The following is a 25843-nucleotide window of genomic DNA, read 5'->3' as shown; positions in this document are numbered from 1 at the left end:
GTAATCTCGACCTGACTCGGCATTGTTGTGGTCATTGTCGTCGGGTAAAAGAAAAGTTCGGCGATCTGCTACGACTTTGACAGTCGCCGGCAGTCGCCTTAAAAATCGCCTGCGTGTGACAGACCCTTAAGTGCAGTGGAGATGTAAAAGTCGAGTCTTTAGCTCAAGTGTCTTCGGTAAGGAGGCTACCAGCAGCAGATAGCAGAATAAGGTTCAATCAACTCTGTGAATGTGTCCCATTATTTGATTAGGGATGTGGCTGCAGTAGTAATGGTGGGCAAGTTCCTGGAGGGTGTCTCCTGCAGTGTGTGGGAAGTCAGGGGCACAGCTGGTGCCTCTGACCACTACACCTGTGGGAGCTGTGTCCAGGTGCAGCTCCTGAATGACCGTGTTAGGAAACTGGAGCAGCAGCTGGATGACCTCAGGACCATCCGGGAAAACGAGTGCTTCTTGGACAGGACCTAGTGAGGTTGTCACACCCAGGGTACAGGAAGAGAAGGTGGGTGACGACGAGGAAGGGAATTAAACATGGTGCAGGAGACCCCGTGGCAGTACCTCCTCAAAACAGGTGCATCCTCTTGGGATGGACAAAGCAGCCTGGGCTGTGACACCAACCCTGGTGCTGAGGCTCCACAGGGGCGTCAGGCAGAGACATCGTGGTGGGTGACTCAATAGTTGGGGGTGCGGACAGGAGACTCTGCAGCAGCAGTCGAGACTCCAGGATGGTTGCTGCCTCCCTGGAGCCCGGGTCCAGGATCAGCCATGATCACAATGAATGGCCGTGCTGGCTCGAAGGGCCAAATGGCCTCCTCCTGCACCTATTTTCTATGTTTTTATACACCTAACAAATTCTGCCCCCATCTAAGCCTTTTGCACCAAATGAAGTCCGATCAATATCGGAGAAGTTAAAGTTGCCCACAATGTCAACTCTGTTGCTTTTGCATCTTTCTGTCATTTGTCTATATGTCTGTTCCTGTATCTCCTTTAATTACGGTTACTGTGTTGTAATTAATGGACAGGTAATCAACTATAAGTCTATATTGACCCATCCCACTATTGGACAACTAGTTCCACCCCACCCCACCAAAAAACCCACCCAAATGTCCATTTTCACACACCACACATGAATGTATACAGAAAAATGCTGTTTATTTTCCATGGGAGGCTATAGCAGTGAATTGTACATTTTCCAAACAACTTGGCTATGTTGCCAATATCGGCTGAGCCATAATAGTCTGATGGAAATCGAAGGTAGACACAAAATGCTGGAGCAACTCAGCAGGACAAGCAGCATCTCTGGAGAAGGAATGGGTGACTTCACCCACTCCTTCTCTCCTGAGATGTTGCCTGTCCCGCTGAGTTACTCCAGCATTTTGTGTCTACCTTCGATTTAAACCAGCGTCTGCAGTTCTTTCCTACAGTCTGAAGGAAATGTTGGGAAACCACATGAGATAATTAATCCTCAGACATTCTTCTGTCTTTTCCTGTAAGCATTTTGTTTGTTTAATACTCTAATAATTAAGATCAGCAGAAATAAAAATGTTATGATGAGAGAAAGCCCACCAGTGTTAGAATAAAGATCTTCAAATGCAAAAGAATGTAAGCAGCAGCAACAGAAGCCCTCTCATTCCCTCGAGACTGCTCTGCTTTTTAGCAAGCCCACGGTTGATTTTGTTCATTTCCCAGCATTTCCCTGCCTTTCTTTAATATTCAGAAAACTATCCACTGACCTGTCTTGACCAGGGATCGGTGAATCTGATGTCAATGGTGGGAAGGTTTGAGGGTATTCTTAGAGTGAGGATCTAGCAGCTTTTGGACAGGCTTTGTACATGGGAACTCGTGTCTCATCAATCGGAGTTTTTAAAGAGGTCTCCAAGGGGATTGATCAGGGCAGGCCAGTGGACATTGCCCCTGTGGTCTTTAGCACATGGTAGGTGGTCAGGAAGGTTAGATCACATGGAATCCACAGTGAGCTGGCCAAATGGATTCAAAATTGGCTTAGAGGAAGGAGGCAAAGCATAATTGTGGAGGCTTGGTTTTCTGATTGGTGCCCTGTGACCAGTGATGTAGAGGTCTCCTGCTGTTTGTCATCCAAATCGTTAATTTATATATAACCAATGTAGTTAGCATCGTTAGTGAATTTGCAGATGATATCAAAATTGGTGGTATAATTGATCGTGAGTTGGGAAATCTAAGTTTACAACAGGCTCTCGATCTGTTGGGAAGATGGGCCAAAGAATGACAAGTGGAATTTAACTCTGATGAGTTCAAGGTGTAACACCTGCTCTGTCAAACCCGGGCAGGACTTGCACAGTAAATGACAGAGCCCTGAAGAGTATTGTGGAACAGTTAGATCCAGGAGTACAGGCGCATGGTTCCCTGACAGTGGCATATCAGGTGTTTGGAGTCTTGAAAACAGCGATAGGAAGGGTATCCAGTACAAGCGTTGGGACATCACGCTGCAAGTTGTTGGTGAGATTACACTTGGAGTATTGTGCACAGTTTTTGTCGCCCATCTATAGAAAATATGTCATTAAATTGAAAAATGTGCGGAAGTGATTCATGAGGATGTTACCGGGAGTTGTGCGAATGGGTTGTAGGGAGTGTCTGGGAACTTGTCTTTGGACTACAGTAGGCTGAATAGTGGCCTTATTGAAATATAGAAAATCATGAGGGGATAGACACAAATTGCTGGAGTAACTCAATGGGACAGGCAGCATTTCTGGAGAGAAGCAATGGATGACGTTTCAGGTCGAGACCATTCTTCAGACTGAGAGTTGAGGGAGAGGGAGTCTAGAGATATGGAAGGGTAAGGTGTGAATACAACAAATCAAAGCAGATGCTAAGGAAATGTGGAAAAGTTCATTGTTAACTATGGGGAAAGAGATAACGTAGCATACAATCGGTAATATTTAATCAGGACAGTGAGACTGGTTGGAGAACTGGGATGGAGGGAGAGGGAAAGCAAGGGTTACTTAAGTTGGAGAAATCAACATTGGGGTGTAAACTGCCCAAGCAAAATATGAGATGCTGTTCCTCCAATTTGCATTGGGCCTCACTCTGACAGTGGAGGAGGCCCAGGACAGAAAGGTCAGTGTGGGAATGGATGATGTGAACATTCAGTCGTTTTCCACAGAAGAAGATTTCCATTCTGGAGAGCTCTATGACTCCATAACAAAATCAACGAACAAGTCTCCACAACTTATGTGAGATTATTTTGAGATTTTTACTTTCTAGATGCAAATTGGGGATGAAATAGTTACTCAACTCCAGCCATTTCTTGATGGAGAAAAAGGCAGATCTAAAAGACACAATTTGAACAATTTTGTATACATTTCAAGCATTGAAGCAACATAAAAGTGAGTATTAAACATAACTTTATATTGACAAACACCCAAAACAGACACATAATGACACACAGAAATATTTAGGCTTCACACTGTCTCATAGGGCCAAATGTACTCAAATTCAAAACTGATGAAATGTTACTTCTGTACAGATGTTATTGTGGTACAGTGGGTATTTTGTGTTCTTTTGTACATTTCCCTTCCTGCATAACTTTTAGTGATTGTTTTATCGGGAGATGCCATAATTGCCCCTGTCTTAACTCGCAGAAAAGAAAAAATTATATTTATCCGAACACGAAGCTGTAAAGTCAGGGGACTATGTTGCCTCTGAAACCAATATTCATTTTGTAGGTAGATTTTTTTCTTTCCCCCCATAAAATCTGTCCTTTCTTTAAAATTATTTCCTTCACTTGATGTTCTTCCTGGAAGCACCATTTAAAAATAATTTAACTCTATGAACAAAAAAAGCGTTTAAATTATGCAATCTAAAAACAGTATTTTTTTCCCAGTGGTACGACAATATCACACATGGATAGTTCACTAGCTGGACTTCATCAGTAAATGACTTAATCCATTAATGGCAAACTAAGTTGATAATTTCTAGAAATTAATTTAGATTATCCTTCAATATTGTGCATTTACATGTGTTCACATCACTTTCAATACAGCAAACATCATTTCTAGGTATATAAACAATTTCACTGTACAAATATCAAAAACTGCTTCTGGATGTACACAAGGATTGAATGATTGCTTTCTTAATTTGTGTACACCTTGCATTTATTTTTACCAAATTGAAAGCTTATTCTGGCATCATTTTGTTGGTCAAGTGGTTTTTCAGCCTTCCAGACAACTCCTTTTAAGAAACACAACATTTTAAATTGCTAAATTATTGTACAGAATGAAATACAAGAAATAATCACCAGAATACTCTTCTGAGAGTAAGACCAAAACACAAACTGCTGGAGGAACTGAGGGAGTCGGGCAACATCTGTGGAGGCAAAGGTACAGCTGATGTTTTCGGACAGCTGGGTAGCTGGAGAAACGCAACGGTACAGACAGCATCTCTGGAGAAAAGGAATAGGCGGCCTTTTGGGTCGAGACCCTTCTTCATGACTTTAAAGCTGGTACAATGACTTCTTCAGATTGAGAGTCAGGGAAAAGGGAAACGAGAGATATAGACGGCGATGTAGAGAGATATAGAACGAACTAGGCCAAGTGGACACGTTGGGCCTAAATCTCTCCTGCATTTGTGCAGCACCCTCTCCTCCCCCCCCTCTCCCATTCCCTCTCCCCCCTCCCCATCTCTCTCCCCTCCCCCCCTCCTCAACCCCCCTTATCCTCCCTCCTCCTCCCCCTCCCTCCCTAGATCAATTTAAACTTTAAAATGTGAATAACTTAAAATATATAACACCAATATCAATGAAACTTCTTCCATTAGCACCAAAGGGATGACGGTGAGTAAGGTGGGCCTGAAATTATCTCGCTATCGTGTACCGTTTTAGCTGTAGTTCAGGAACAAACAAATGAGAGTTTTAGTATGTAGATGAATGAAAGATATGCAAAGTAACGATGATAAAGGAAACAGGCCATTGTTAGCTAGGGACCAGGTGAAAACGAGTTACAGCCAATGAGAATGAACAAGATGACTCAGTGTAGGAAGGAACTGCAGATGCTGGTTGAAACTGAAGATAGACACAAAAAGCTGGAGTAACTCAGCAGGACAGGCAGTATCTCTGGAGAGAAGGAATAGGTGATGTTTCAGGTTGAGACCCTTCTTCATGACTTTGAAGCTGGTACTCAATGACTTGGGTGGGGGGGGGGGGGGGTGGAGAGGTGGGGATGCAAGGGTTACTTGAAGTTGTTAAATGAATATTCCTACCACTGGGCTGTATGCTGCCCAAGACAGGTCTGGACAGTATGGGGAGGGAACACAATGTGGGCGTTAGGCAGCTTGAACCAGGTGGGGGGTGGTAAAGGAACTGGGTAATGGGCTGTCAGGGATAGCTTAGAAAAAGGGGTAGAGGATCTGAGTGGATCAGGAGAGATAAGAGAAGAGGGGTGTTGGTTATCTGGAAATGAAAAATTCAAGGTAATGTAATGAATTCTAATGGTAACATGGACCCCTCTGTTCCTTCCTCTCTCCCCCTGATCCAACCAGTTCCTCTTCTTTTCAAATCTTCCCTCCACCAGCCCCATGTTACTCAGTTTCTTTTCCCTCTGCACCTAATTCCATCTGGCCACACCCGTGCACTCTACCACAGCCTCCCTCTCACATCTTTACACTGGCACCCCTTTACATTCTCAATCCTGATCTTTGGTGTTTTTGGGTCACCCCTCGGTAATCAGCTTCTTTTCTTATCCATCTGCCTCCACAGATCCTCCAGCAATTTGTATTTTCCTTCAGATCCCAGCGTTTGCCATGTCCTGTCTTGGTCTTCCGAGGTCAAGTTGCTGCACTTAACTATTCCTTTGCCCAATAGAGTCAAGGTCAGCTAAATAATATCAGAACACATTATCAGAACCACACTGAGAAAACTCTCGGATTTTACAACCATATTTGGGTCTTAAATGTAGAGTTATTTCCAGCCATATTACACATTGTAGTAAACTAGATGCATGCAGGTTTCATTGTTGTATTTCCTTACACTTCTCTTACAGAACCACGTTTAAAGTCCCCAAATGTACAGAAAATCAACCAAAGTAGAACTGAGAAGCCAAGAATGCTATTTGACCTTATTATTGCTCTTTACACTGTTACATTAAAAATTGTGAAACATTGTTGTGATCCAAAGTAACTCTGGTTTATTATTGTGATATTTAACTTGTGTTTGAGACCATTCCCACAAAACTAGAAATAAGAAAATACAACTTAAAGGAAAAATATTCTCACTCTTGACACCACTGAAAAATTCATAAAGACTTTACCATCCTATCTTCAGAAAAATATTGTTGATCTTCAAAGAACAGCAACAATGATTTAAGGACATGGATGCCATAAGGGGAAAATCCTCTTTAAGAATTATGTCGTAAGAAATCCTTTAATTGAATTTTTATAAATAATAGGTGCTTATATATATATATTTCTTTTACTGAAGCAATGCAAAAGATAATTTTAATAAATAAGTTAAATACTAAATAGTTCCTTTGATGGATTGTAACTCTGCATTTTGTCTTATTATCTATGGGAGCTAAACTCGCACAAAGATTCTATGTTGCCATTTGCCTTGGCTGGGGTAGCATGTGCAACCAGAAATAAATAATAACTAGGTAGCAATTAGATAGTCTTCCTACGTTTGGATACTGATTTCTGAAAATGTGGTATGAGCCCCTTCATTAAAAAAATCTCCATTTACTTAAGAAATAGAAACTTGTGTCTGTTTCCCCATTGCCAATAAAATTGGTTGCCACTAATTCTCACAGGATAACATAAAGTATGGGCCTCCTCCAGTGCCATAGTGAGGCCCACCGGAAATTGGAGGAACAGTACCTCATATTTCGCCTGGGCAGCTAGCAGCCCAGCGGTATGAACATCGACTTCTCCCACTTTAGATAGTTCCTCTGTCCCTCCCTTCCCCTCCTCCTTCCCAGATCTCCCTCTATCTCCTGACTCCAGCATTTTGTGAATAAATACCTTCGATTTGTACCAGCATCTGCAGTTATTGTCTTATAAAGTATTTCAGAGGTGATTACATAATATAAAGTATTCTTCCAGATTGGGATTTGAATCCACAACCGATGGATACGTGCCATTATCTACTACAGATACAGTTTTGGTCTCCTAATTTGAGGAAGGACATCCTTGTAATTGAGGCAGTGCAGCGTTAGTTCACGAGACTGATCCCTGGGATGGCGGGACTGTCATATGAGGAAAGATTGACAAGACTAGGCTTGTATTCACTGGAGTTTAGAAGGATGAGAGGGGATCTTATAGAGACATATAAAAATTATAAAAGCTAGATGCAGGAAAAATGTTCCCAATGTTGGGCGGGTCCAGAACCAGGGGCCACAGTCTTAGAATAAAGGGGAGGCCATTTAAAACTGAGGTGAAAAGGACCTTTTTCACACAGAGTTGTGAATTTGTGGAGGCCAAATCACTGGATGGATTTAAGAGAGAGTTATATAGGGCTCTAGTGGCTAGTGAAATCAAGGGATATGGGGAGAAGGCAGGCACGGGTTACTGATTGTGGATGATCAGCCACGATCACAATGAATGGCGGTGCTGGTTCGAAGGGCCGAATGGCCTCCTCCTGCACCTATTTTCTATGTTTCTATGCTCCTCAGCTTATGATGGGGTTACGTTCCAAGAAACCCATCGGAAACCGAAAATATCATAAGTCGAAATGCAATGAGTACACGTGATCGCGTTTGCGGAAGCGAGCTGCGGCTCACTACCGTTTGCATCATCGCAAAGTTGAACTATCGCAAGTCGAAGCATCACAAGGCGGGGAACACCTGTGCACTCGATGCATGAATAAGACATGACTGGGAGCGGACTGGGAGTGCAGCAAGTGAGTTAATTGTGGAGTCATAACCAACACGATACAGCAATCAGCTAAAATCTAGCACCACCCCAACTTAGGTAGAAAGTGAGAAAGAACCTTGACCAATCTGCCTTTCCAAAGCTTGGAATACTGAGAAAACTGTATAGGTAGTTCTGCTATAACACTTGTTTCCCTACTACAAATTGGGTATAACATAATTGATGAATTAGAAACATTATTTTGTATTGTGTAGGTAGAATTGGTTATCATGTGATTTTGACCAGGAACAGGAACTGAAGAAGCACTTAAAAGTTACTTTGAAAATTGACAAGCAGAAAAAAATCTGTCCTGCTAAAAAAACAGAGAGGGAATAAAAAACTGTTTCCATATAACCCCCCCCCCCCCCCCCCCACAGTAATCATATATCATTGTTTCTTAAAATCAGAATCTGTCAGTTTCATTGCAGGTGACCATAGAAATTGACAAGCGTCTGCTCCTTGTGGCACTGGTGCAAAGATACTCTGTTAAATAAAGCAGCCTTTCATATTTTTAGCCTGTGGTAACAACACTAAACACCTTTAAAAAAAAAAATGTTAAAGACTCTGAAACTATCCCAATCCCCCCCCCCCCCCCCCCCCCCGTCACCAATGACAATTTGTTTCTTATAAAGCAATTTTTACAATGCTGTTTCTTAAGAATGTAACTATCATGCTATATATCAGAACTCCCTGCCATGCTGGTCCTTGCTGTTCAACATGTTCCCATAATAAACTATTCAATAACCTCCTGGATAAGACAATTGCTTACTGTGATCATACTCTGAGCACATTTACCCACTGAACATCATCAACCAAAATGAATTACATGAAGGATTGCAATAGACGAGAAGCGATAAGAAGCTCAAAATGCAGTTTTGACAAAGAAGCACATGTTCTATCTTGGAAGCACTCCCATTTCGAAGAGTGCCCAACTAAAAAGTCAATCTTTCTCATGTCATTTTTAGATTTTAGTCCCATTTACATGTAAATTGTACAGCAGGCACATGGTTTTTAGAATTGCATTAATTAACAAATGTAAGAAAAGGTAAAGAGAGCAGCAAGCATTACTATTGAACTAACATGAGAAATCTACTTGAGCATATACTGTATGTAAAAACTTTAAACCGCTAAGGTACAACTGAGTCGCTTTCTAATAAAAGGATCGAATGACGAATTCTCAACAAATTTTGAAATGATTGAACAATCTTCACCTTGAAGGTAAACAATAATTCCAAGGGAAAAAAAGACTGAACCATGTAACAATGCCTCCTTTCCTTGATTCTTTGTGCGTGTTTCTCCAGCAACTTCACTTTCTCACTGTGAAGACTGAGGTACCACTTCCAGAATCTTTTGACTGAAGATTGTAGTGGAATCTATAAAGAAAGATGAAAATACTGTTGGTGAAAAATGAACCATATGCTGGCGATGAGCATGCTTTCAGCCATTCACGTGAATGAGCAATATCACCCACAGAGGATTGCTGAGGCTCGAGGACCCAATAATCAGCCACCTTCTAGTCCCTGCTAACTTCAGGGAGCTGAATGCAAGCTTGTTGGTAAATGGGACTATATTTTTAGGACAGAATGGTTCAACTGGTGATAGTTGACAGACTATTGACAAACTGTTTACAGACCAGTTTCATTGGTAATACAGCCGAAAAATCATCGATTAAAAAAAAAAATGTCATTTTTCCTGGAGTTGGGTGTAAATGGAGAAATTCTTCTGTTGCATTCATGTTAATTCTTAAACAAAGTTGCCCTGGACTTCACCCTTCATCTCAGCACCATCACATTCTCTGTCTAACCCTGTCTCCCCCACCCCTGCCCATGGTCATTCTCCTGGGCAGGAGTTATCTTCCTGCTGACCAGAGTCCAGACACTGCTGAATTAGGTGAACTCAGACATCTTTTGAGATGTTTCTTTTGAGACATCTTAAAATAAATGTTTTTTTTAAGTCTGAATTTTTTAAAAACTATTCTCTGTTGAGGGATCCATAAATCAGAGGATGTCTTAGATGGAACAGTTGACATTGATCAAAATGCACTCTGACTAATAAAGTTCAGAAAATTAGAACAGTAACTGCTGCTGTCAAAATAACATTTAAAATACATTGAAGATGCCTTATTTTTCCGCTGAATACAATATCGATACCACCTTTGGGTAGCACAATCTTTACTTTCTGTCTGTAATAGGACTGGCCATTTCACCAGCTATCATTTTGGCTCAGTATTTGTGTATCATCCGGCCTACTGTGTCCCACAGCCTTACTATTCGCACCATATTAACAAAGACAATAGGTGCAGGAGGAGGCCATTTGGCCCTTCGAGCCAGCACCGCCATTCATTGTGATCATGGCTGATCATCCACAATCAGTAACCCGTGCCTGCCTTCTCCCCATATCCCTTGATTCCAATAACCCCTAGAGCTCTATCTAACTCTCTTTTAAATTCATCTAGTGAATTGGCCTCCACTGCCTTCTGTGGCAGAGAATTCCACAAATTCACAACTCTCTGGGTGAAAAGGATTTTTCACCTCAGTTTTAAAGGGCCTCCCCTTTATTCTTAGAATGTGGCCCCTGGTTCTGGACTCGCCCAACATTGGGACCATTTTTCCTGCATCTAGCTTGTCCATATTGTGGAGGCAAAGCACCTCAATTTGGTTTTAACAGCAACTTTACTGTCAAATTAAGTCATCTGCTCTAACCCTATCAGACATAGTCTCTTTATTCTACTCATTCCTCCCACACCCAGAACCAAATTGTTTCTCTCTTTCCCAGTCTGCTGAACTGTGCATTCCGTCTGAGAATCACTGAATTCTTGGCAGAAATTTAATTTTGCTTTTTTAACACTGAAGAATTGGGGACAGATGATGAAAGCAAACTTATACAAAGAAATTGATGTTCTAACATGTAGCCCATATAGTTTCCTCAAGCTTTCATCAAACTTGATAGTTATGTTCCATAAACATTTCATGACCCGAAACGTTAACTGCTTCTCTTTTCTACTGATGCTGCCTGATGTGTCGAGCATTACCAGTACTTTCCTTTTTTTATTTCAGAATCTAGCATTCTGTATCCAAAATTCATGAGTGAAAATACAAGAAGCTCATATTACAAATCAATATGCTTAGCACCATGAATCAGTAATAAAGTTCTGGGTGATATGAAATAATGGATGACACATTTGAGCCTGAAAATCAATGTATGGGTGATCACAAAATGCTGGATTAACTCAGCAGGTCAGGCAGCATCTAGGAGAGAAAGAATGGGTGACATTTCGGGTCGAGACCCCTCTTCAGCCTGATGTCAGGGGGGCGGGATGTCGAATCGTGACTCGAATCGTCACCCATTCCTTCTCTCCTAGATGCTGCCTGACCCGCTGAGTTACTCCAGCATTTTGTGATACCTTCGATTTGTAGCAGCATCTGCAGTTATTTTCCTACACAATGTATGGGTGATCGTTGTTCGGCATGGACTCAGCGGGCTGAAGGGCATGTTTCCACACTGTATCACTGAACTACTGTCTGTACGGAGTTTGTACGTTCTCCCCGTGACCTGTGTGGGTTTCCTCCCACACTCCAAAGACGTACAGGTATATAATTGACTTGGTAAATGTAAACATTGTCCCTAGTGGATGTAGGATAGTGTGTTAATGTGTGGGGATCGCTGGTTGGCATGGACCCGGTGGACCGAAAGGGCCTGTTTCTGCGCTGTATCTCTCAACTAAACTAAACCAAAATGTACATCGAAAGTTACTAATCACAATTTTTTAGCGTAAATATGCTTACTGATTGTATTCAAGAGCCACGTCGGTTTGTTTTTCCAGCGAACTCCAATATAATAGACGGGAATTCCAGAGAGGATAATGGCAAAACCAATGACACATTCCATGGGTGTCATCCATATGGATACAACAATCAAAAAAAAACAGGCGAGCACAAACGTGATCGGGAGGATGATGTTAAACTGTAAACCATAAGAAAATACCATATTAGTTTTTAAATTTCACATAATTGACCTTTTATTTGCCTTTAATTGCTGCTTCATCCTCAGTTATCTTCTGGTACACAGAAATCAGGGAGTAGATCAGCTTATTCAGTCTGTGAATCACTGAATTCACACCATCCAAGCCAGATAATCAACTTTGCATTCTTAACACAAATGATGAAAACTAACATACACAAATGTAGCTGTATTGTTTCCACAAGCTTTCATCAAACTTGATAGTTATGTTCCATAAATTAAAGGAAGTTCTGACATTTCATGAAAAATGTCACTTCAAGCCACACAACCTGCATCAGTGCTGAACACAAGATGCATGGGATTCACGATGACCCGGTCGTATGGATTCAGCATTGGCTTTTTCCTAGAAGACAGAGGGTTGTGGTGGAAGGAAGATATTCTGGCTGGAGGTCTATGCTCAGTGGAGTTCCGCAGGGATCTGTGCTGGGACCTCTGCTGTTTGTGATATATTTGGAAGCCTAGACAAGGATCTTTGTTTCTTCTCCAGCTACAGGCACGGCCCTGGAGGTCTGGAGAGTGGCCAATGTTATCCCTTTGTTTAAGAATGGAAATAGAGATAATCCAGGGAACGATAGCCTCACGTCAGTGGTAGGAAAACAATTGGAGAGAATTCTTCAAGATAGGGTTTACTCCCATTTGAAAGAGAATGGAGCAACTAGGGATAGCCAGCACGGCTTGTACACGGCAGGTCATGCCTCACTAACTTGATTGAATGTTTGGGAAAGTGACGGAGATTGATGAAGGTAGGGTGGTGGATGTTGTTTACATGGATATTAGTAAAGCTTTTGATAATGTCCCCCATGATAGTCTGATCCAGAAGATTAAGATGTACACGATTCACAATGACTTAAGTCATCTGGATTCTGAACTGGCTTATTAAGACAGGGGTTATGACGGATGGTGGATGTTCTGACTGGAGGTCTGTGACCAGTGGAGTTCCACAGGGATCTGTGCTGGGACCTCTGCTGTTTGTGATATATATAAATGACCTAGACATGAATGTAAATGGGTCGATGAATAAGTTTGTTGACAACACCAACACTGGAGGAGTTGCCGAAAGTGAGGAAGGCTGTCAGAAGACACAGCGGGACATAGATCAGCTGGTGAAATGGTCAGAGAAATGGGAGATGGTTTAACCCGAGCAAGTGTGAAGTGTTGTGCTTTGGGAGGTTGACCCACAAGGAGATAATATACACTTAATAGCAGGGCCCTTAATAGCATTGATGTGGAGAGGGCAGCACAAGTAGATAGGATGGTCAAGGAGTCGTATGGTATGCTTGTCTTCCTCACTAGTCAGGAAGTCATGATGCAGCTCTCCAAGACTTTGGTTACTCTGCATTTAGAGTGTTGCCGTTTTGCTCTCTCCATTACGGGAAGGATGTGGTGGCTTTGGTACAGAGTAGGTTTACCAAAATGTTGGCTGGATTTGAGGGATTCAGCCACCAGGTTGGATAAACTTGGATTGCTTTCTCTGGAATGTCAGAGGTTGAAGGGACACTTGATAGGATATACAATTATGAGACGAATAGATAGGGTAGAGAGTCAGAATCTTTTTCCCAGGGTGGAAATATCCAACGCGAGGATATTGCTATAAGGTGAGAGGGGGAAGGATTAATGGAGTTGTGTGGGGAAAGATTTATTTTTACACAGAGTGGTGGGGGGCCAGAAATGCATTGGCTGGGGTGGTGGTGGAGGCAGATACATCAGTGTCATTTAAGAGGCTTTTAGATAGGCACATAGAAGTGCAAGGGGTGGGAGGATATGGGTTATGTACATCCAGATGAGATCAGTTTAAATTGGCATCAAGGGTTGAAGGGCACACTGCTGTGTTGTGTTGTTCTGGGTTCTATAGACGGTCTTGATCTTTAAATATGCCTCAGCTTATCTCACCTTTGCTTTGCATTAGTCCCTGGCTGGAGACAAGATGACTTATTCCCAAGTTTTTTTTCCAAAGTAGCTCAAGAACTAATTATCAGGACCTGTGGTAAGATTGTGGCACTGTGGTAACATTGTGGCAGAGCAATTAGGTGTTTAGATCAGTCTGTTTCTTTCACACTTGTGGGAAATGCCTTCGCTGTCACCCAGGACCGCCACTGTAATGGCTGAATAATGCACATTGCTGTGGTCACTGTCATTGGGCAGCTAATGCTTTGAAACAAAAAAGACACAAAATGCTAGAGTAACTCAGCGGGTCAGGTAGCATCTCTGGAGAACATGTTAAGGTGAGGTTTTACCTGAATGCTACCCGACGTGCTGAGTTACTCCAGCACCTTTTTGTCTTGTTTTGTCTATCAGATTCTGCAGTTCCTTGTTTCTAAATGTGTTTAAGGGAAAAAAAGTCATTCAAATTTATGAATTCGGCTGTCAGGGTGAATGTGATTGAATATTGGTGTCTCTATACTTGTGTGGAACGAATCACGAGTGCAGAAACCCATTTACCTTTATTGGCCGTTCCATTTCTGGTTTCTTGTAACGTAGCCACATCATACCAATAATAGCTAGTGCTATGCACAGCCAGTTAAAGAAACTGAAGAAGTTAATGACTGAGTATATGTCGACAGAGAATGCATACAACAAAGTCATCGCGCACTGTAAAACAGGAAGAAGACATTATCAGCAAAGGAGAATGCAGCTTTCAATATTTATCTATATATAATTACTAAAAATCTCATCATGTTTGTCCCCCAGTCCCTGTATGTTTGTTCCCCTGTATGTTTGTTCCCCTGTATGTTTGTTCCCCAGTATGTGGACGTGGGGGCGTGGCTGTGTTCTGCAGCTGCGGCTCACCGGCAGTCTCTCCGTTTTTTTTTTGTGTTTTTTTTTGTCATTGTCGTTCTTAAATGTACGTTTTGTTTTATTATTAATTCTGTGTATGTGGGGGGGTGGTGGGGGGGTTGGGGGAAACCTTTTTTTCAATCTCCTCCTCAACGGAGATGCAACCTTTACCGTGTCGTATCTCCGTTCGCGCTACGGCCTAACATCGTGGAGTCGGCGGCCTCCAGCTGGGATCGACCTCAAAGACTCCGGTCGCAGGGCCTGGACTTACCATCTCGGAGGCTTCGGCCGTGGGCCCTGCAGACCGCAACATCGGGAGTTCGCAGGTCCCTGGCTGGCGACCGGCTTTTGGGAGCTCCAGCCGTAGCAGCTTCGACCGCCCCGAAGCGCGAGGTACAATCAACCCGCCCGCAGGCCCTTCATCGCCCTGCGTGGCTCGGCCGCAGCACTTTACATCGCCCGGTGGGGGCTCAGGACTCTCATCGCCCTGCGTGGCTCGGCCCTGGGACTTTACATCGCCCGGTGGGGGCTTCAAGGGGTTGGGAGCCTCGACTGCCTCGTGGCGCCACGGGAGAAGAATGAGGAGGAGATAAGACTTTGCCTTCCATCACAGTGAGGGTATGCCTAGAGCAATCACTGTGATGGCTGTTTTGTGTAAAAAATTGTATCTGTGTGTCTTGTGCTTTTTGATGTCTGCTGCCGGACCCTGACGTGAGAGGACGCTGGCGTTGAGTATTCGCCGCTTTTCCGTCAGGATAGTTTGTCTGTTTGTCTTTATGTTAAATGTATTTGTAAAGCGCTTTGAGCATGTGATAAGGCGCTATATAAAATAAATATATTATTATTATTATTATTATTATGTTTGTTCCCCAGTATGTTTGTTCCCCAGTATGTTTGTTCCCCTGTATGTTTGTTCCCCTGTATGTTTGTCCCCTGTATGTTTGTTCCCCTGTATGTTTGTCCCCCTGTATGTTTGTCCCCCTGTATGTTTGTCCCCCTGTATGTTTGTTCCCCTGTATGTTTGTCCCCCTGTATGTTTGTTCCCCCGTTTGTTCCCCTGTATGTTTGTCCCCCTGTATGTTTGTCCCCCTGTATGTTTGTCCCCCTGTGTTTGTTCCCCTGTATGTTTGTCCCCCTGTATGTTTGTTCCCCTGTATGTTTGTTCCCCTGTATGTTTGTTCCCCTGTATGTTTGTCCCCCTGTATGTTTGTTCCCCTATATGTTTGTTCCCCTGTATGTTTGTCCCCCTGTATGTTTGTTCCCCTGTTTGTTCCCCTGTATGTTTGTTCCCCTGTATGTTTATTCCCCTTTATGTTTGTTTGTGCTGTTTTCACCCAGAAAAAAACAGTACACGATAGCATCACAATTTTAGGCCCACCCTACTCACCAATTCCCCCACGGTCTCAATAAATCGACATTTGTTACTTTAAAAATATAATTTACCTAATAAACTTTAATAAATGCGCTCCCCCCCCCCCCAGTGAGATGTCCAGTGGGAGGACCGGCGCCTGTCCCGGCATACCCCGCGCCCGACCTTCCTCCCATGGTGCAGTGCGGTGGCGTCAGAGGGTCCAAGAAGATGGCCGTCGCCGCCATGCTGCAGGAGAGGCTTCAGCTCCACGGCTCGCTCTGGCTGCAGCGCTGGAAGCACGGGGCCGAGGTCAGTGGCTCCCTCTCCCCTTCTCTGTCCCCTTTCGCCCACCCACGGCCCCGGGGGCCCTCCATGCCTGGCCACGACTCCATGGATAAGGCTTGCTGGGCCCACAGGATCGGCAGTTGTGGGAGGGTTGTCCAGCCCGCAGGAGAGATTTGGACCCAATGGGTTCACGTCAGTCTAGTCTTTTATAAAATTCTCCTTTTAAAGAACATTTTAAAATTTGATTTAGAAGTAGTGATGGTAAATTGATGGTCTACCTGAAAATTGGTTATGAAATATAAATTTAAAAAAAGAGATTGCTGGAAATATGCAACAAATCAGGCAGCTTTTGTGGAGTGAATAACACTTTAGGTCATTGATCTTTCATTTGTAGTAAAGAAAGTTTAAAATCAAACACGTTTCCAGTTGCAGGAAGAGGGGCAGGTGGAGCAAGCACATGGACTAGCTGTGATAAGATGGAAGTGTTTGAAAGACACCCCACACATTCCCTTCATTTTGACTGCCTCTCCCCCTTTGTAATTCAACATTTGTTTGATTGCTTTCATGTTAGGAAGGAACTGCAGACGCTGGTTTAAACTGAGGATAGACACAAAATGTTGGAGTAACTCAGTGGGTCAGGCGGCATCTCATGAGAAAAGGAATGGGTAACGTTTTGGCTGGAGACCCTTCTTCAGACTGAGAGTCAGGGGAGATGGAAACAAGAGATATAGACAGTGATGTAGAACAATGAATGAAAGATATGCAAAAAAGTAACGATGATCAAGGAAACAGTCCAATGTTAGCTGTGGGCTAGGTGAAAATTAGTTACAGTCAATGAAACTCAACAAGACGACTTTGAAGCTGGTACGACTTGGGTGGAGGAGGGATGGAGGGAGGGGGGAATGCAAGGGTTACTTGAAGTTAGCGAAATCAATATTCATGCTGCTGGGTTGCTGGCTGCCCAAGCAAGATTGCTATCATTCTGATGAAAGGTCATTGATCTGAAATGTTGACCCTGTTACTCTCTCTCATCCCATGCTTCCTGACCATCCCCATCCTCCGTTTTGGCTTCAGATTTATGGTTTCCGCTGTTTTTTGCTGAATGAAATGTCATGTTTCACTGCAACAGCAAACTTTAATTTAACAACTGAAGAGTTTCAGTAAAAATTCAATAATACTTTTCAATTAAAAAAAATATATTGAACTTAGATAGTGCAGCCAAGAGCTAAATTTAAATGAGTAGCAGGCCAAGTGAGTAGCCGGCCTCACTGTCCAGGCTGTGCGACACAGAGAAGGGCAACCTTTGTCCCCAAGGCTGTTCAGCTCTTCAACTACCAACCCCCCCTGTCCTCTGCTCACCCTGCTAATCCCCCCCCCCCCACCCAATAGTTTTTGTACTACTCTATGTGCCTTTGTAAATTGCCCCACGGGGACAAATAAAGTGTTTATGAACTTTGTTCGAAGCTGCATGAAGCTGCATGAAGCTCACATATTTAGTTGGGGTGGGAGCTACTTTATGTCCTCATCGTCCACCCTGGGGAGTTCTACAGAACTGGCAAAATTTGAAGCAAAGTGTCAACTACGATACTCTGAAGCACCAATTGCCACTTTTGACTTGTAGTTGACATACGAAAGAAGAAGACATATTTAGTTTAGTTTAGAGATACAGCGCAGAAACAGGCCCTTCGGCCTATTGTGTCCACGCCGCCCAGCGATCCCCGCACATTAACACTATCCTACACACACTAGGGACAATGTTTTACATTTATACCAAGCCAATTAACCGACATTCCTGTACGTCTTTGGAGTGTGGGAGGAAACCGACGAAGATCTCGGAGAAAACCTTTTCAGTCAGAAAGTTGTGAATCTGTGGAATTCTCTGCCTCAGAAGGCAGTGGAGGCCAATTCTCTGAATGCATTCAAGAGAGCTAGATAGAGCTCTTAAGGATAGCGGAGTCAGGGGGTATGGGGAGAAGGCAGGAACGGGGTACTGATTGAGAATGATCAGTCATGATCACATTGAATGGCAGTGCTGGCTCGAAGGGCCGAATGGCCTCCTCCTGCACCTATTGTCTATTAAATATTCAGTCAATATTACATTGCGGGTTACGAGATCATGCTGTGCACAAGTTGCCTTGATACATTTCCAGCTTTGCTGCATTTCAAAGCAGTGTTCCCCTGTTAAACACTTGGGAATTTTGCAGAAGACACAAAAACACTTTGGAAATGTAAGTATTTTTGTTTCTTACACAATTCACCCTCTTACACGATCTCAAGTTGTTCTTTTTCTACAAGCATGTCCAAATGTAGTTAATCAATGCGCATGCCTACCATGTGAAAGGATAGACAGGATTTTGGGAGATGTGGAAATGGGACTAGTTTGGATGGGTGTCTGGGTTGGCATGGACGCGTTGTGCTGAAGGGCTCATTTCTCTGCTGGATGACTTTATTAAAAATTCCAAATTGGCAAGTAGGATTTGACAGACACCAGTATAGCCATTTTGCAGATTGAAACAAGAACAGGGGCAGCACAGTGGCGTAGCGGTGCGGTGCTGGCTCGAAGGGCCAAATGGCCTCCTCCTGCACCTATTTTCTATGTTGCGGTAAATCTACCGCCTCACAGGGCCAGAGACCCGGGATCGATCCTGACTACGGGTGCTGTCTGTACGGTGTTCGTACATTTTTCCAGTGTCCTGCGTGGGTTTTCTGCGGGATCTTCGGTTTCTTCCCACACTCCAAAGAAGTGCAGGTTTGTAGGTTAATTGGCTTGATATAAATATAAATTGTCCCTTGTGTGTGTAGAATAGTGTTAGTGTGCGGGGATCGCTGGTCGGTGCGGACTTGGTGGGCCGCAGGGCCTGTTCCTGTGCTGTCTACTGTGTGTAGAATAGTGTTAGTGTGCGGGGATCGCTGGTCGGTGATGACTTGGTGGGCCGCAGGGCCGGTTCCTGTGCTGTCTACTGTGTGTAGAATAGTGTTAGTGTGCGGGGATCGCTGGTCGGTGCAGACTTGGTGGGCCGCAGGGCCTGTTCCTGTGCTGTCTACTGTGTGTAGAATAGTGTTAGTGTGCGGGGATCGCTGGTCGGTGTGGACTTGGTGGGCCGCAGGGCCTGTTCCTGTGCTGTCTACTGTGTGTAGAATAGTGTTAGTGTGCGGGGATCGCTGGTCGGTGTGGACTTGGTGGGCCGCAGGGCCGGTTCCTGTGCTGTCTACTTTGTGTAGAATAGTGTTAGTGTGCGGGGATCGCTGGTCGGTGTGGACTTGGTGGGCCGCAGGGCCTGTTCCTGTGCTGTCTACTGTGCGTAGAATAGTGTTAGTGTGCGGGGATCGCTGGTCGGTGATGACTTGGTGGGCCGCAGGGCCTGTTTCGGAGCTGTATCTCTAAACTAAACTAAAATAAAACAACAGAAGTAGTAATGAATTCACAAACCCATGCTCTACCATTTGTATACACTGCTTTTCTGTATTTACAATTTATACTTAAAGTCATACATATTACTGCACAAGTTTTAAATAACCACATCACCCTCAGCGAAGTATTTGTTCCCTGAAAGCATATTTAAAGAGCAGTATTCCAGCATTTGCTCTGTGCTGTATAGTTTTCTGACTCTATGACAATACAATAACAAATTGGAGATACTCACAGTGAATACTAACGACGGTACTGGCGTATAATGTCTGGGGTGAATCATTGCTAGGAGATTGGGCAAGTGGCCCTCCCTTGCTCCCACAAAGAACAATCTGAAACAAAAGAAAGAACTGTTGAAGACTTAAGAAACAAATTGTAAAAGCATTTACTTTCACCAACAGTTGATTTTAGTTTCTTCTGCAGTTGTATATAGCCCTGATGAGACCACATTTGGAGTATTGTGTGCAGTTTTGGTCTCCTAATTTGAGGAAGTACATCCTTGCTATTGAGGAAGTGCAGCGTAGGTTCACGAGGTTCATCCCCGGGATGGCGGGACTGTCATATGAGGAAAGAATGGAAAGACTGGGCTTGTACTCACTGGAGTTTAGAAGGATGAGAGGGGATCTTATAGAGACATATAAAATTATAAAAGGACTAGACAAGCTAGATGCAGGAAAAATGTTCCAAATGTTGGGGTTGTCCAGAACCAGGGGACACAGTCTAAGAATAAAGGGGTGGCCATTTAAAACTGAGGTGAGAAGAAACTTTTTCACCCAGAGAGTTGTGAATTTGTGGAATTCTCTGCCACAGAGGGCAGTGGAGGCCAATTCACTGGATGGATTTAAAAGAGAGTTAGATAGAGCTCTAGGGGCTAGTGGAATCAAGGGATATGGGGAGAAGGCAGGCACAGGTTACTGATCGTGGATGATCAGCCATGATCACAATGAATGGTGGTGCTGGCTCAAAGGGCCGAATGGCCCCCTCCTGCACCTATTTTCTATGTTTCTATTTTTCTGTTTCCTGCATCAGACCAATAAATCTTATGTCGCTGTGTGTCACAGCCACATTGGGTGCCACAGACCTGACTGCAGTGCTCAGAGCAGTCATCACTCTAACATATTCAACAAGGTGTTTTTGAGGGGACTTGCCCCTGTGGATTCCTGCACTCCCTGCCTGCTCCCTTTCTTGGTGGTTACCCATCTACTTTCTAGCTGGGAACAACCAGCTTGAAGAAGGGTCTTGACCCAAAAAGTCACCCATTCCTTCTCCCCAGAGATGCTGCCTGAGCACACTGAGTTACTCCAGCATTTTGCTGCTCCTATCTGTGAAGTCTCCTGGTTGATTCTGAGGTTGTCCAGCTGCAGCTCCAGTTTCCTCACTTCACGGTGGCGCAGCGGTAGAGTTGCTGCTTTACAGCGAATGCAGCGCCAGAGACCCGGGTTCCATCCCGACTACGGGTGCTGTCTGTACGGAGTTTGTACGTTCTCCCCATGACCTGCGTGGGTTTTCTCCGAAATCTTCAGTTTCCTCCCACACTCCAAAGAAGCGCAGGTTTGTAGGTTAATTGCCTTGGTAAATGTAAAAATTGTCCTTAGTGGGTATAGGATCGTATTAATGTGCGGGGATCGCTGGTCGGCGCGGACCCGGTGGGCCGAAGGGCCTGTTTCCGCGCTGTATTTCTAAACAAAACTCCAATCATCTGGCCAGTCTCATTTTCCAAGTACAATAGCTGGTACATTGTCTGCGTTGCTGTTTTTTGTTAAAGAGCAACTACATTGACGTTTTGGTTTTGTGATGTATATGAAACAAATTTGCAAAGGAAATCAAAAAGCTTGTCAAGAAAGATGTTTGGTAATGTTAAAAATAAAATTACGACACTTTCAATAGTTTACCTTGATGAAGTGAAGAGAGATCCATTGACAGACCCAAAACAGGAGAGGCCTACAAACACTGGGACAATCCAGGCCATTACTCCCAGATGGATATTACCAAAGTCCTGCACAAGGAAGAAGAAAAAAGAGAGAAATTAAACACTTAAGTTTGGAAAAAATGCAACCTAAACAAATGAATAAATATCGTTTTTGTGGATCTGTCCAACTGTTTACTTCTCAGGGATTCTTACTTGAATCAAAAATCTTTACCCCATTCTTTAAATATTAAAATCATTTTTTAAAACAGTATTCTATCCTTAGTGTGGGAAAGGCTAGAGAAAAGTGTAGTTCCCCATCTAACTGGCAGGCATTGTCTTACACGCTTACAATATTACTCCTTGAATCACACAAAAATTCTGAAGACGTACCGGTTATGTAGGTTAATTGTCTTGGTAAATGTTAAAAAAATTGTCCCTAGTGGGTATAGGATAGTGTTAATGTGCGGGGATTGCTGGTCGGCGCGGACCCGGTGGGCCGAAAGGGCCTGTTTCCGCGCTGCATTTCTAAACTAAAAGTGCAAGGGGAGTTTGCAAACGCAATAGGATCAGGAACTGAATCCCAGTTAACACCAAGCCCTGAAGGATAGTGCCAGGCATTAGAAAATGAAAACAGATTTGCAGTTAAATGCCCCAAAGTAAAATCTGACCGTGATCAGTGATCACACAATCCAATCAGTTATTAACATTTATAAAATCCAGATTATGTCATTCTTTTCAAAATGCTGATTTAAATACGTGGCTAGTCTGGAATAAATGGCACAAATGGTTTGTTTTGTAACCAGTATCAGTTGGATGTTAAATCTTTATTTGCTTATGCTGACACTTCTAAATTTCTGGGACACCTACATAACACTCAAACAACCTTAGGAAGTGAGCATTCATTTTGGTATTATATAGTGTCGTACAGCATTGAAACAGGCCCTTGGACCTGACTTACCCGCGCTGACCAACATGACCCATCTACACTAGTCCTGCCTGCGTTTACATGCAAATACAACAAACAGGAAAGCAAATGGTGCATTGACCGTTACAATGAAAGAATTTGAAAATGTCAGTGCTGGAGTAGATCATCCATAATTCTGCTTAACTACACAACAGGCTTGAAGGGCCAAACAGGCCACACTTACTCCTAATGTTTGGTTCTCATCACACTTCATGGTGGAACAACATCAATGAATGTAACGTGTATCTCTGATAATAGATACATTTCATTTAACAGATATTTGACCATTCATTTTGTTTGGAAACAATTTTACTGTAAACACCAATATATGCCACTATCAGGGTTGCCAACTGTCCCGTATTAGCCGGGACATCCCGTATTTTAGGCCATATTGGTTTGTCCCGTAGGGGACCGCCCTTGTCCTGTATTAGTAGGGTTGCCAACTTCCTCACTCCCAAAGAAGGGACAAAGGGTGACGTCACCGCCCCGCTCCCCACGTGACCTCACCCAGCCAGTGGCCCGAGCGGCCGCCATTGGTGGAGCGGGAGCACGTGGCCTCTGGCTGGGTGAGATCACGTGGGGCGCGGGGCGGTGACGCCACTCTTTGTCCCTTCTTTGGGAGTGAGGAAGTTGGCAACCCTAGCCACTATAATGATGATGATGAAGTAATGGAATGCTTCCTGCCCACTCACCACAGCCACTGCTTCTGAATGCAGCATTAACTCAGGCGATAGTGTCGTGAAATAAGCCAGATTGGTCAACACATACACAACCGTCACAACTGGCATGGAGATCATAATAGCACGAGGCAGATTCCTGCAAAATACAATTATAAAGATTGCTACAGGTCAAAGTCCTCTTGCAAATCATTTCACATTTTCATGAAAAAAATATCGCATTTAAGAACTCTCGTTTAAAATCACCGTTGAAGAGGTTTTTTTTACTTAGTAATTAGCAATACTAATTATATACAGTGCAAAGTTCCAAATGTTTAACAATCAGGATTTAACATTGGACTCGAATACAATACTGAAGAAGTCTGAAGAAGGGTCTCGACCCGAAACGTCACCCATTCCTTCTCTCCTAGATGCTGCCTGACCTGCTGAGTTACTCCAGCATTGTGTGATAAACTCAAATACAATGCTCGATTGAGTTTGTTAGAAAACAAGAATGTTAAGCCCCTTATGTAAGAGGAATGTTATTTCCTTGAAGATTTCAGGTGAAGCAAAGCTAGTCGATTTTTCTTAGTAGTTTTCAGCCAATTAACATTTTTGGAAGCTAGCCTTGTATTAAAACTGAAAAAGCAGCAAAGCACCAAGGATTAGCTGGGGTTCTTAATAACCCTGCTCATTATCTGGAAATGTCACTCATTTTGAACTGCAATTTTACCAAAGCTTTGTGCACAAGGCCATTAAACAAACTAAACCTTTAAAATCTGGAACACATTATTTGATGGAATTAGAATCTGTAGAATCTACAAAATAATAAATTGAGTATGTAGCGGGAAAAGCGTTTTTACAATTATGGGACAAACAGCTGGGATATGGGAATTGTGTAGGAAGGAACTACAGATGCTGGGTTACACCAACGATAGACACAAAATGCTGGAGTATCTCAGCGGGACAGGCAGCATCTCTGGAGAGAAGGAATAGGTGACGTTTTGGGTCGAGACCTTTCTTCAGACTCTGAAGAAGGGTCTCAACCCAAATGTCACCCATTCTTTCTCTTCTGCCCAGCCGGCCAAGTTGCTCCAGCCTTTTGTGTCTATCTTTAGGATATAGGAATTGTTGAGCTCTTTCAAATGAGCTGGGATGAGCACAATGACTCCTTGCTCATAATTGAACAATATTGCCTTGAATCATGAAGGTGGGGAGGCAATGCAGTGAACCCTCGTTATAACAGACCATGGGGGGAATGGTCCATTCTTGCAGACTATCCCTTGCCGAGTAAGGTATTATCATTGTTTGTAGTTGAAATAAAGAACTGCAGATGATAGCTAATGCACAACAGGACACAAAATGCTGGAGTAACTCAGCGGCTGAGGCAGTATCGCTGAAGAACATGGATAGGTGACGTCGGGACCCTTCTCGAGACTGATTCAGTGTGCTGAGTTACTCCAACACTTTGTGTCGTTTCACCTTAAAACTCGGCGCCGATACCACTAGTGTGCACAAGCAAAGCCTTCTTCACCGGCTACTGCAGGGTGCGGGTCAAGAGAGAGCTGGATAGAGCTCTTAACGATAGCGGAGTCAGGGGGTATGGGGAGAAGGCAGGAACGGGGTACTGATTGAGAATGATCAGCCATGATCACATTGAATGGCGGTGCTGGCTCGAAGGGCCGAATGGCCTCCTCCTGCACCTATTGTCTATTGTCTATTGACTCGCGCTGTACCCCCCAGGAACAGCACCGTCTTCAGGCCGCTGCCAACGACAAGACACGCTCGGTCACTGTGGGGCTCCCTCCCCTCTCCCCGGCTACTGCAGCTTCTGCCGGCCATCATCGACACCTTCCATGTTGGGGGAGTCCAGAACCAGGGGCCACAGTTTAAGAATAAGGGGTAGGCCATTTAGATCAGAGACGAGGAAGAAGCTTTTCACCCAGAGAGTTGCGAATCTGTGGAATTCTCTGCCTCTTTGCGTTTACATAATTTCATACACATCAATAGACAATAGGTGCAGGAGGAGGCCATTCGGCCCTTCGAGCCAGCACCGCCATTCAATGTGATCATGGCTGATCATTCTCAATCAGTACCCCGTTCCTGCCTTCTCCCCATACCCCCTGACTCCGCTATCCTTAAGAGCTCTATCTAGCTCTCTCTTGAATGCATTCAGAGAATTGGCCTCCACTGTCTTCTGAGGCAGAGAATTCCACAGATTCACAACTCTCTGACAGAAAACGTTTTTCCTCATCTCAGTTCTAAATGGCCTACCCCTTATTCTTAAACTGTGGCCCCTTGTTCTGGAAACATTGGGAACATGTTTCCTGCCTCCAACGTGTCCAACCCCTTAATAATCTTATACGTTTCGATAAGATCCCCTCTCATCCTTCTAAACTCCAGTGTTTCAGATTTCCCTCCAACCTTCGGCTTTCCAGAGGAAACAATCCAAGTAAGTCCAACCTCTCCCTAGTACACCCTAAACCAGACATCATTCCAGTCTGAAGAAGGGTCTCGACCCCAAATGTCACCCCTTCCGTCTCTCCAGAGATGCTACCTGTCCCGCTGAGTTACTCCAGCTTTTTGTGTCTAGCATTCTAGTAAA

The 25843-nt window shown here is 43.8% G+C and overlaps 1 protein-coding gene across 1 annotated transcript in view; it reads right to left on the bottom strand.

Moving 5' to 3' along the window:
• Positions 1 to 1140: 1140 nt before the first annotated feature.
• Positions 1141 to 25843, bottom strand: part of slc7a5 (solute carrier family 7 member 5) — a 74360-nt gene continuing 49657 nt past the window's right edge. Inside the window, exons 5-10 of the mRNA XM_078400880.1 lie at positions 23275 to 23398; positions 21602 to 21705; positions 19945 to 20041; positions 14329 to 14478; positions 11655 to 11832; positions 1141 to 9242 (exon numbers count right to left, since the gene is read on the bottom strand). Of these exons, the coding sequence (XP_078257006.1) occupies positions 9184 to 9242; positions 11655 to 11832; positions 14329 to 14478; positions 19945 to 20041; positions 21602 to 21705; positions 23275 to 23398 (712 nt within the window). The 3' untranslated portion in view covers positions 1141 to 9183. The remainder of the gene's footprint in view (positions 9243 to 11654; positions 11833 to 14328; positions 14479 to 19944; positions 20042 to 21601; positions 21706 to 23274; positions 23399 to 25843) is intronic.

The sequence above is a fragment of the Rhinoraja longicauda genome, chromosome 6, assembly GCF_053455715.1.
Source record: "Rhinoraja longicauda isolate Sanriku21f chromosome 6, sRhiLon1.1, whole genome shotgun sequence".
Taxonomy (NCBI): domain Eukaryota; kingdom Metazoa; phylum Chordata; class Chondrichthyes; order Rajiformes; family Arhynchobatidae; genus Rhinoraja; species Rhinoraja longicauda.
The sequence above is the reverse complement of the archived record's forward strand: the minus strand, read 5'-3'. Positions and strand labels throughout refer to the sequence as shown.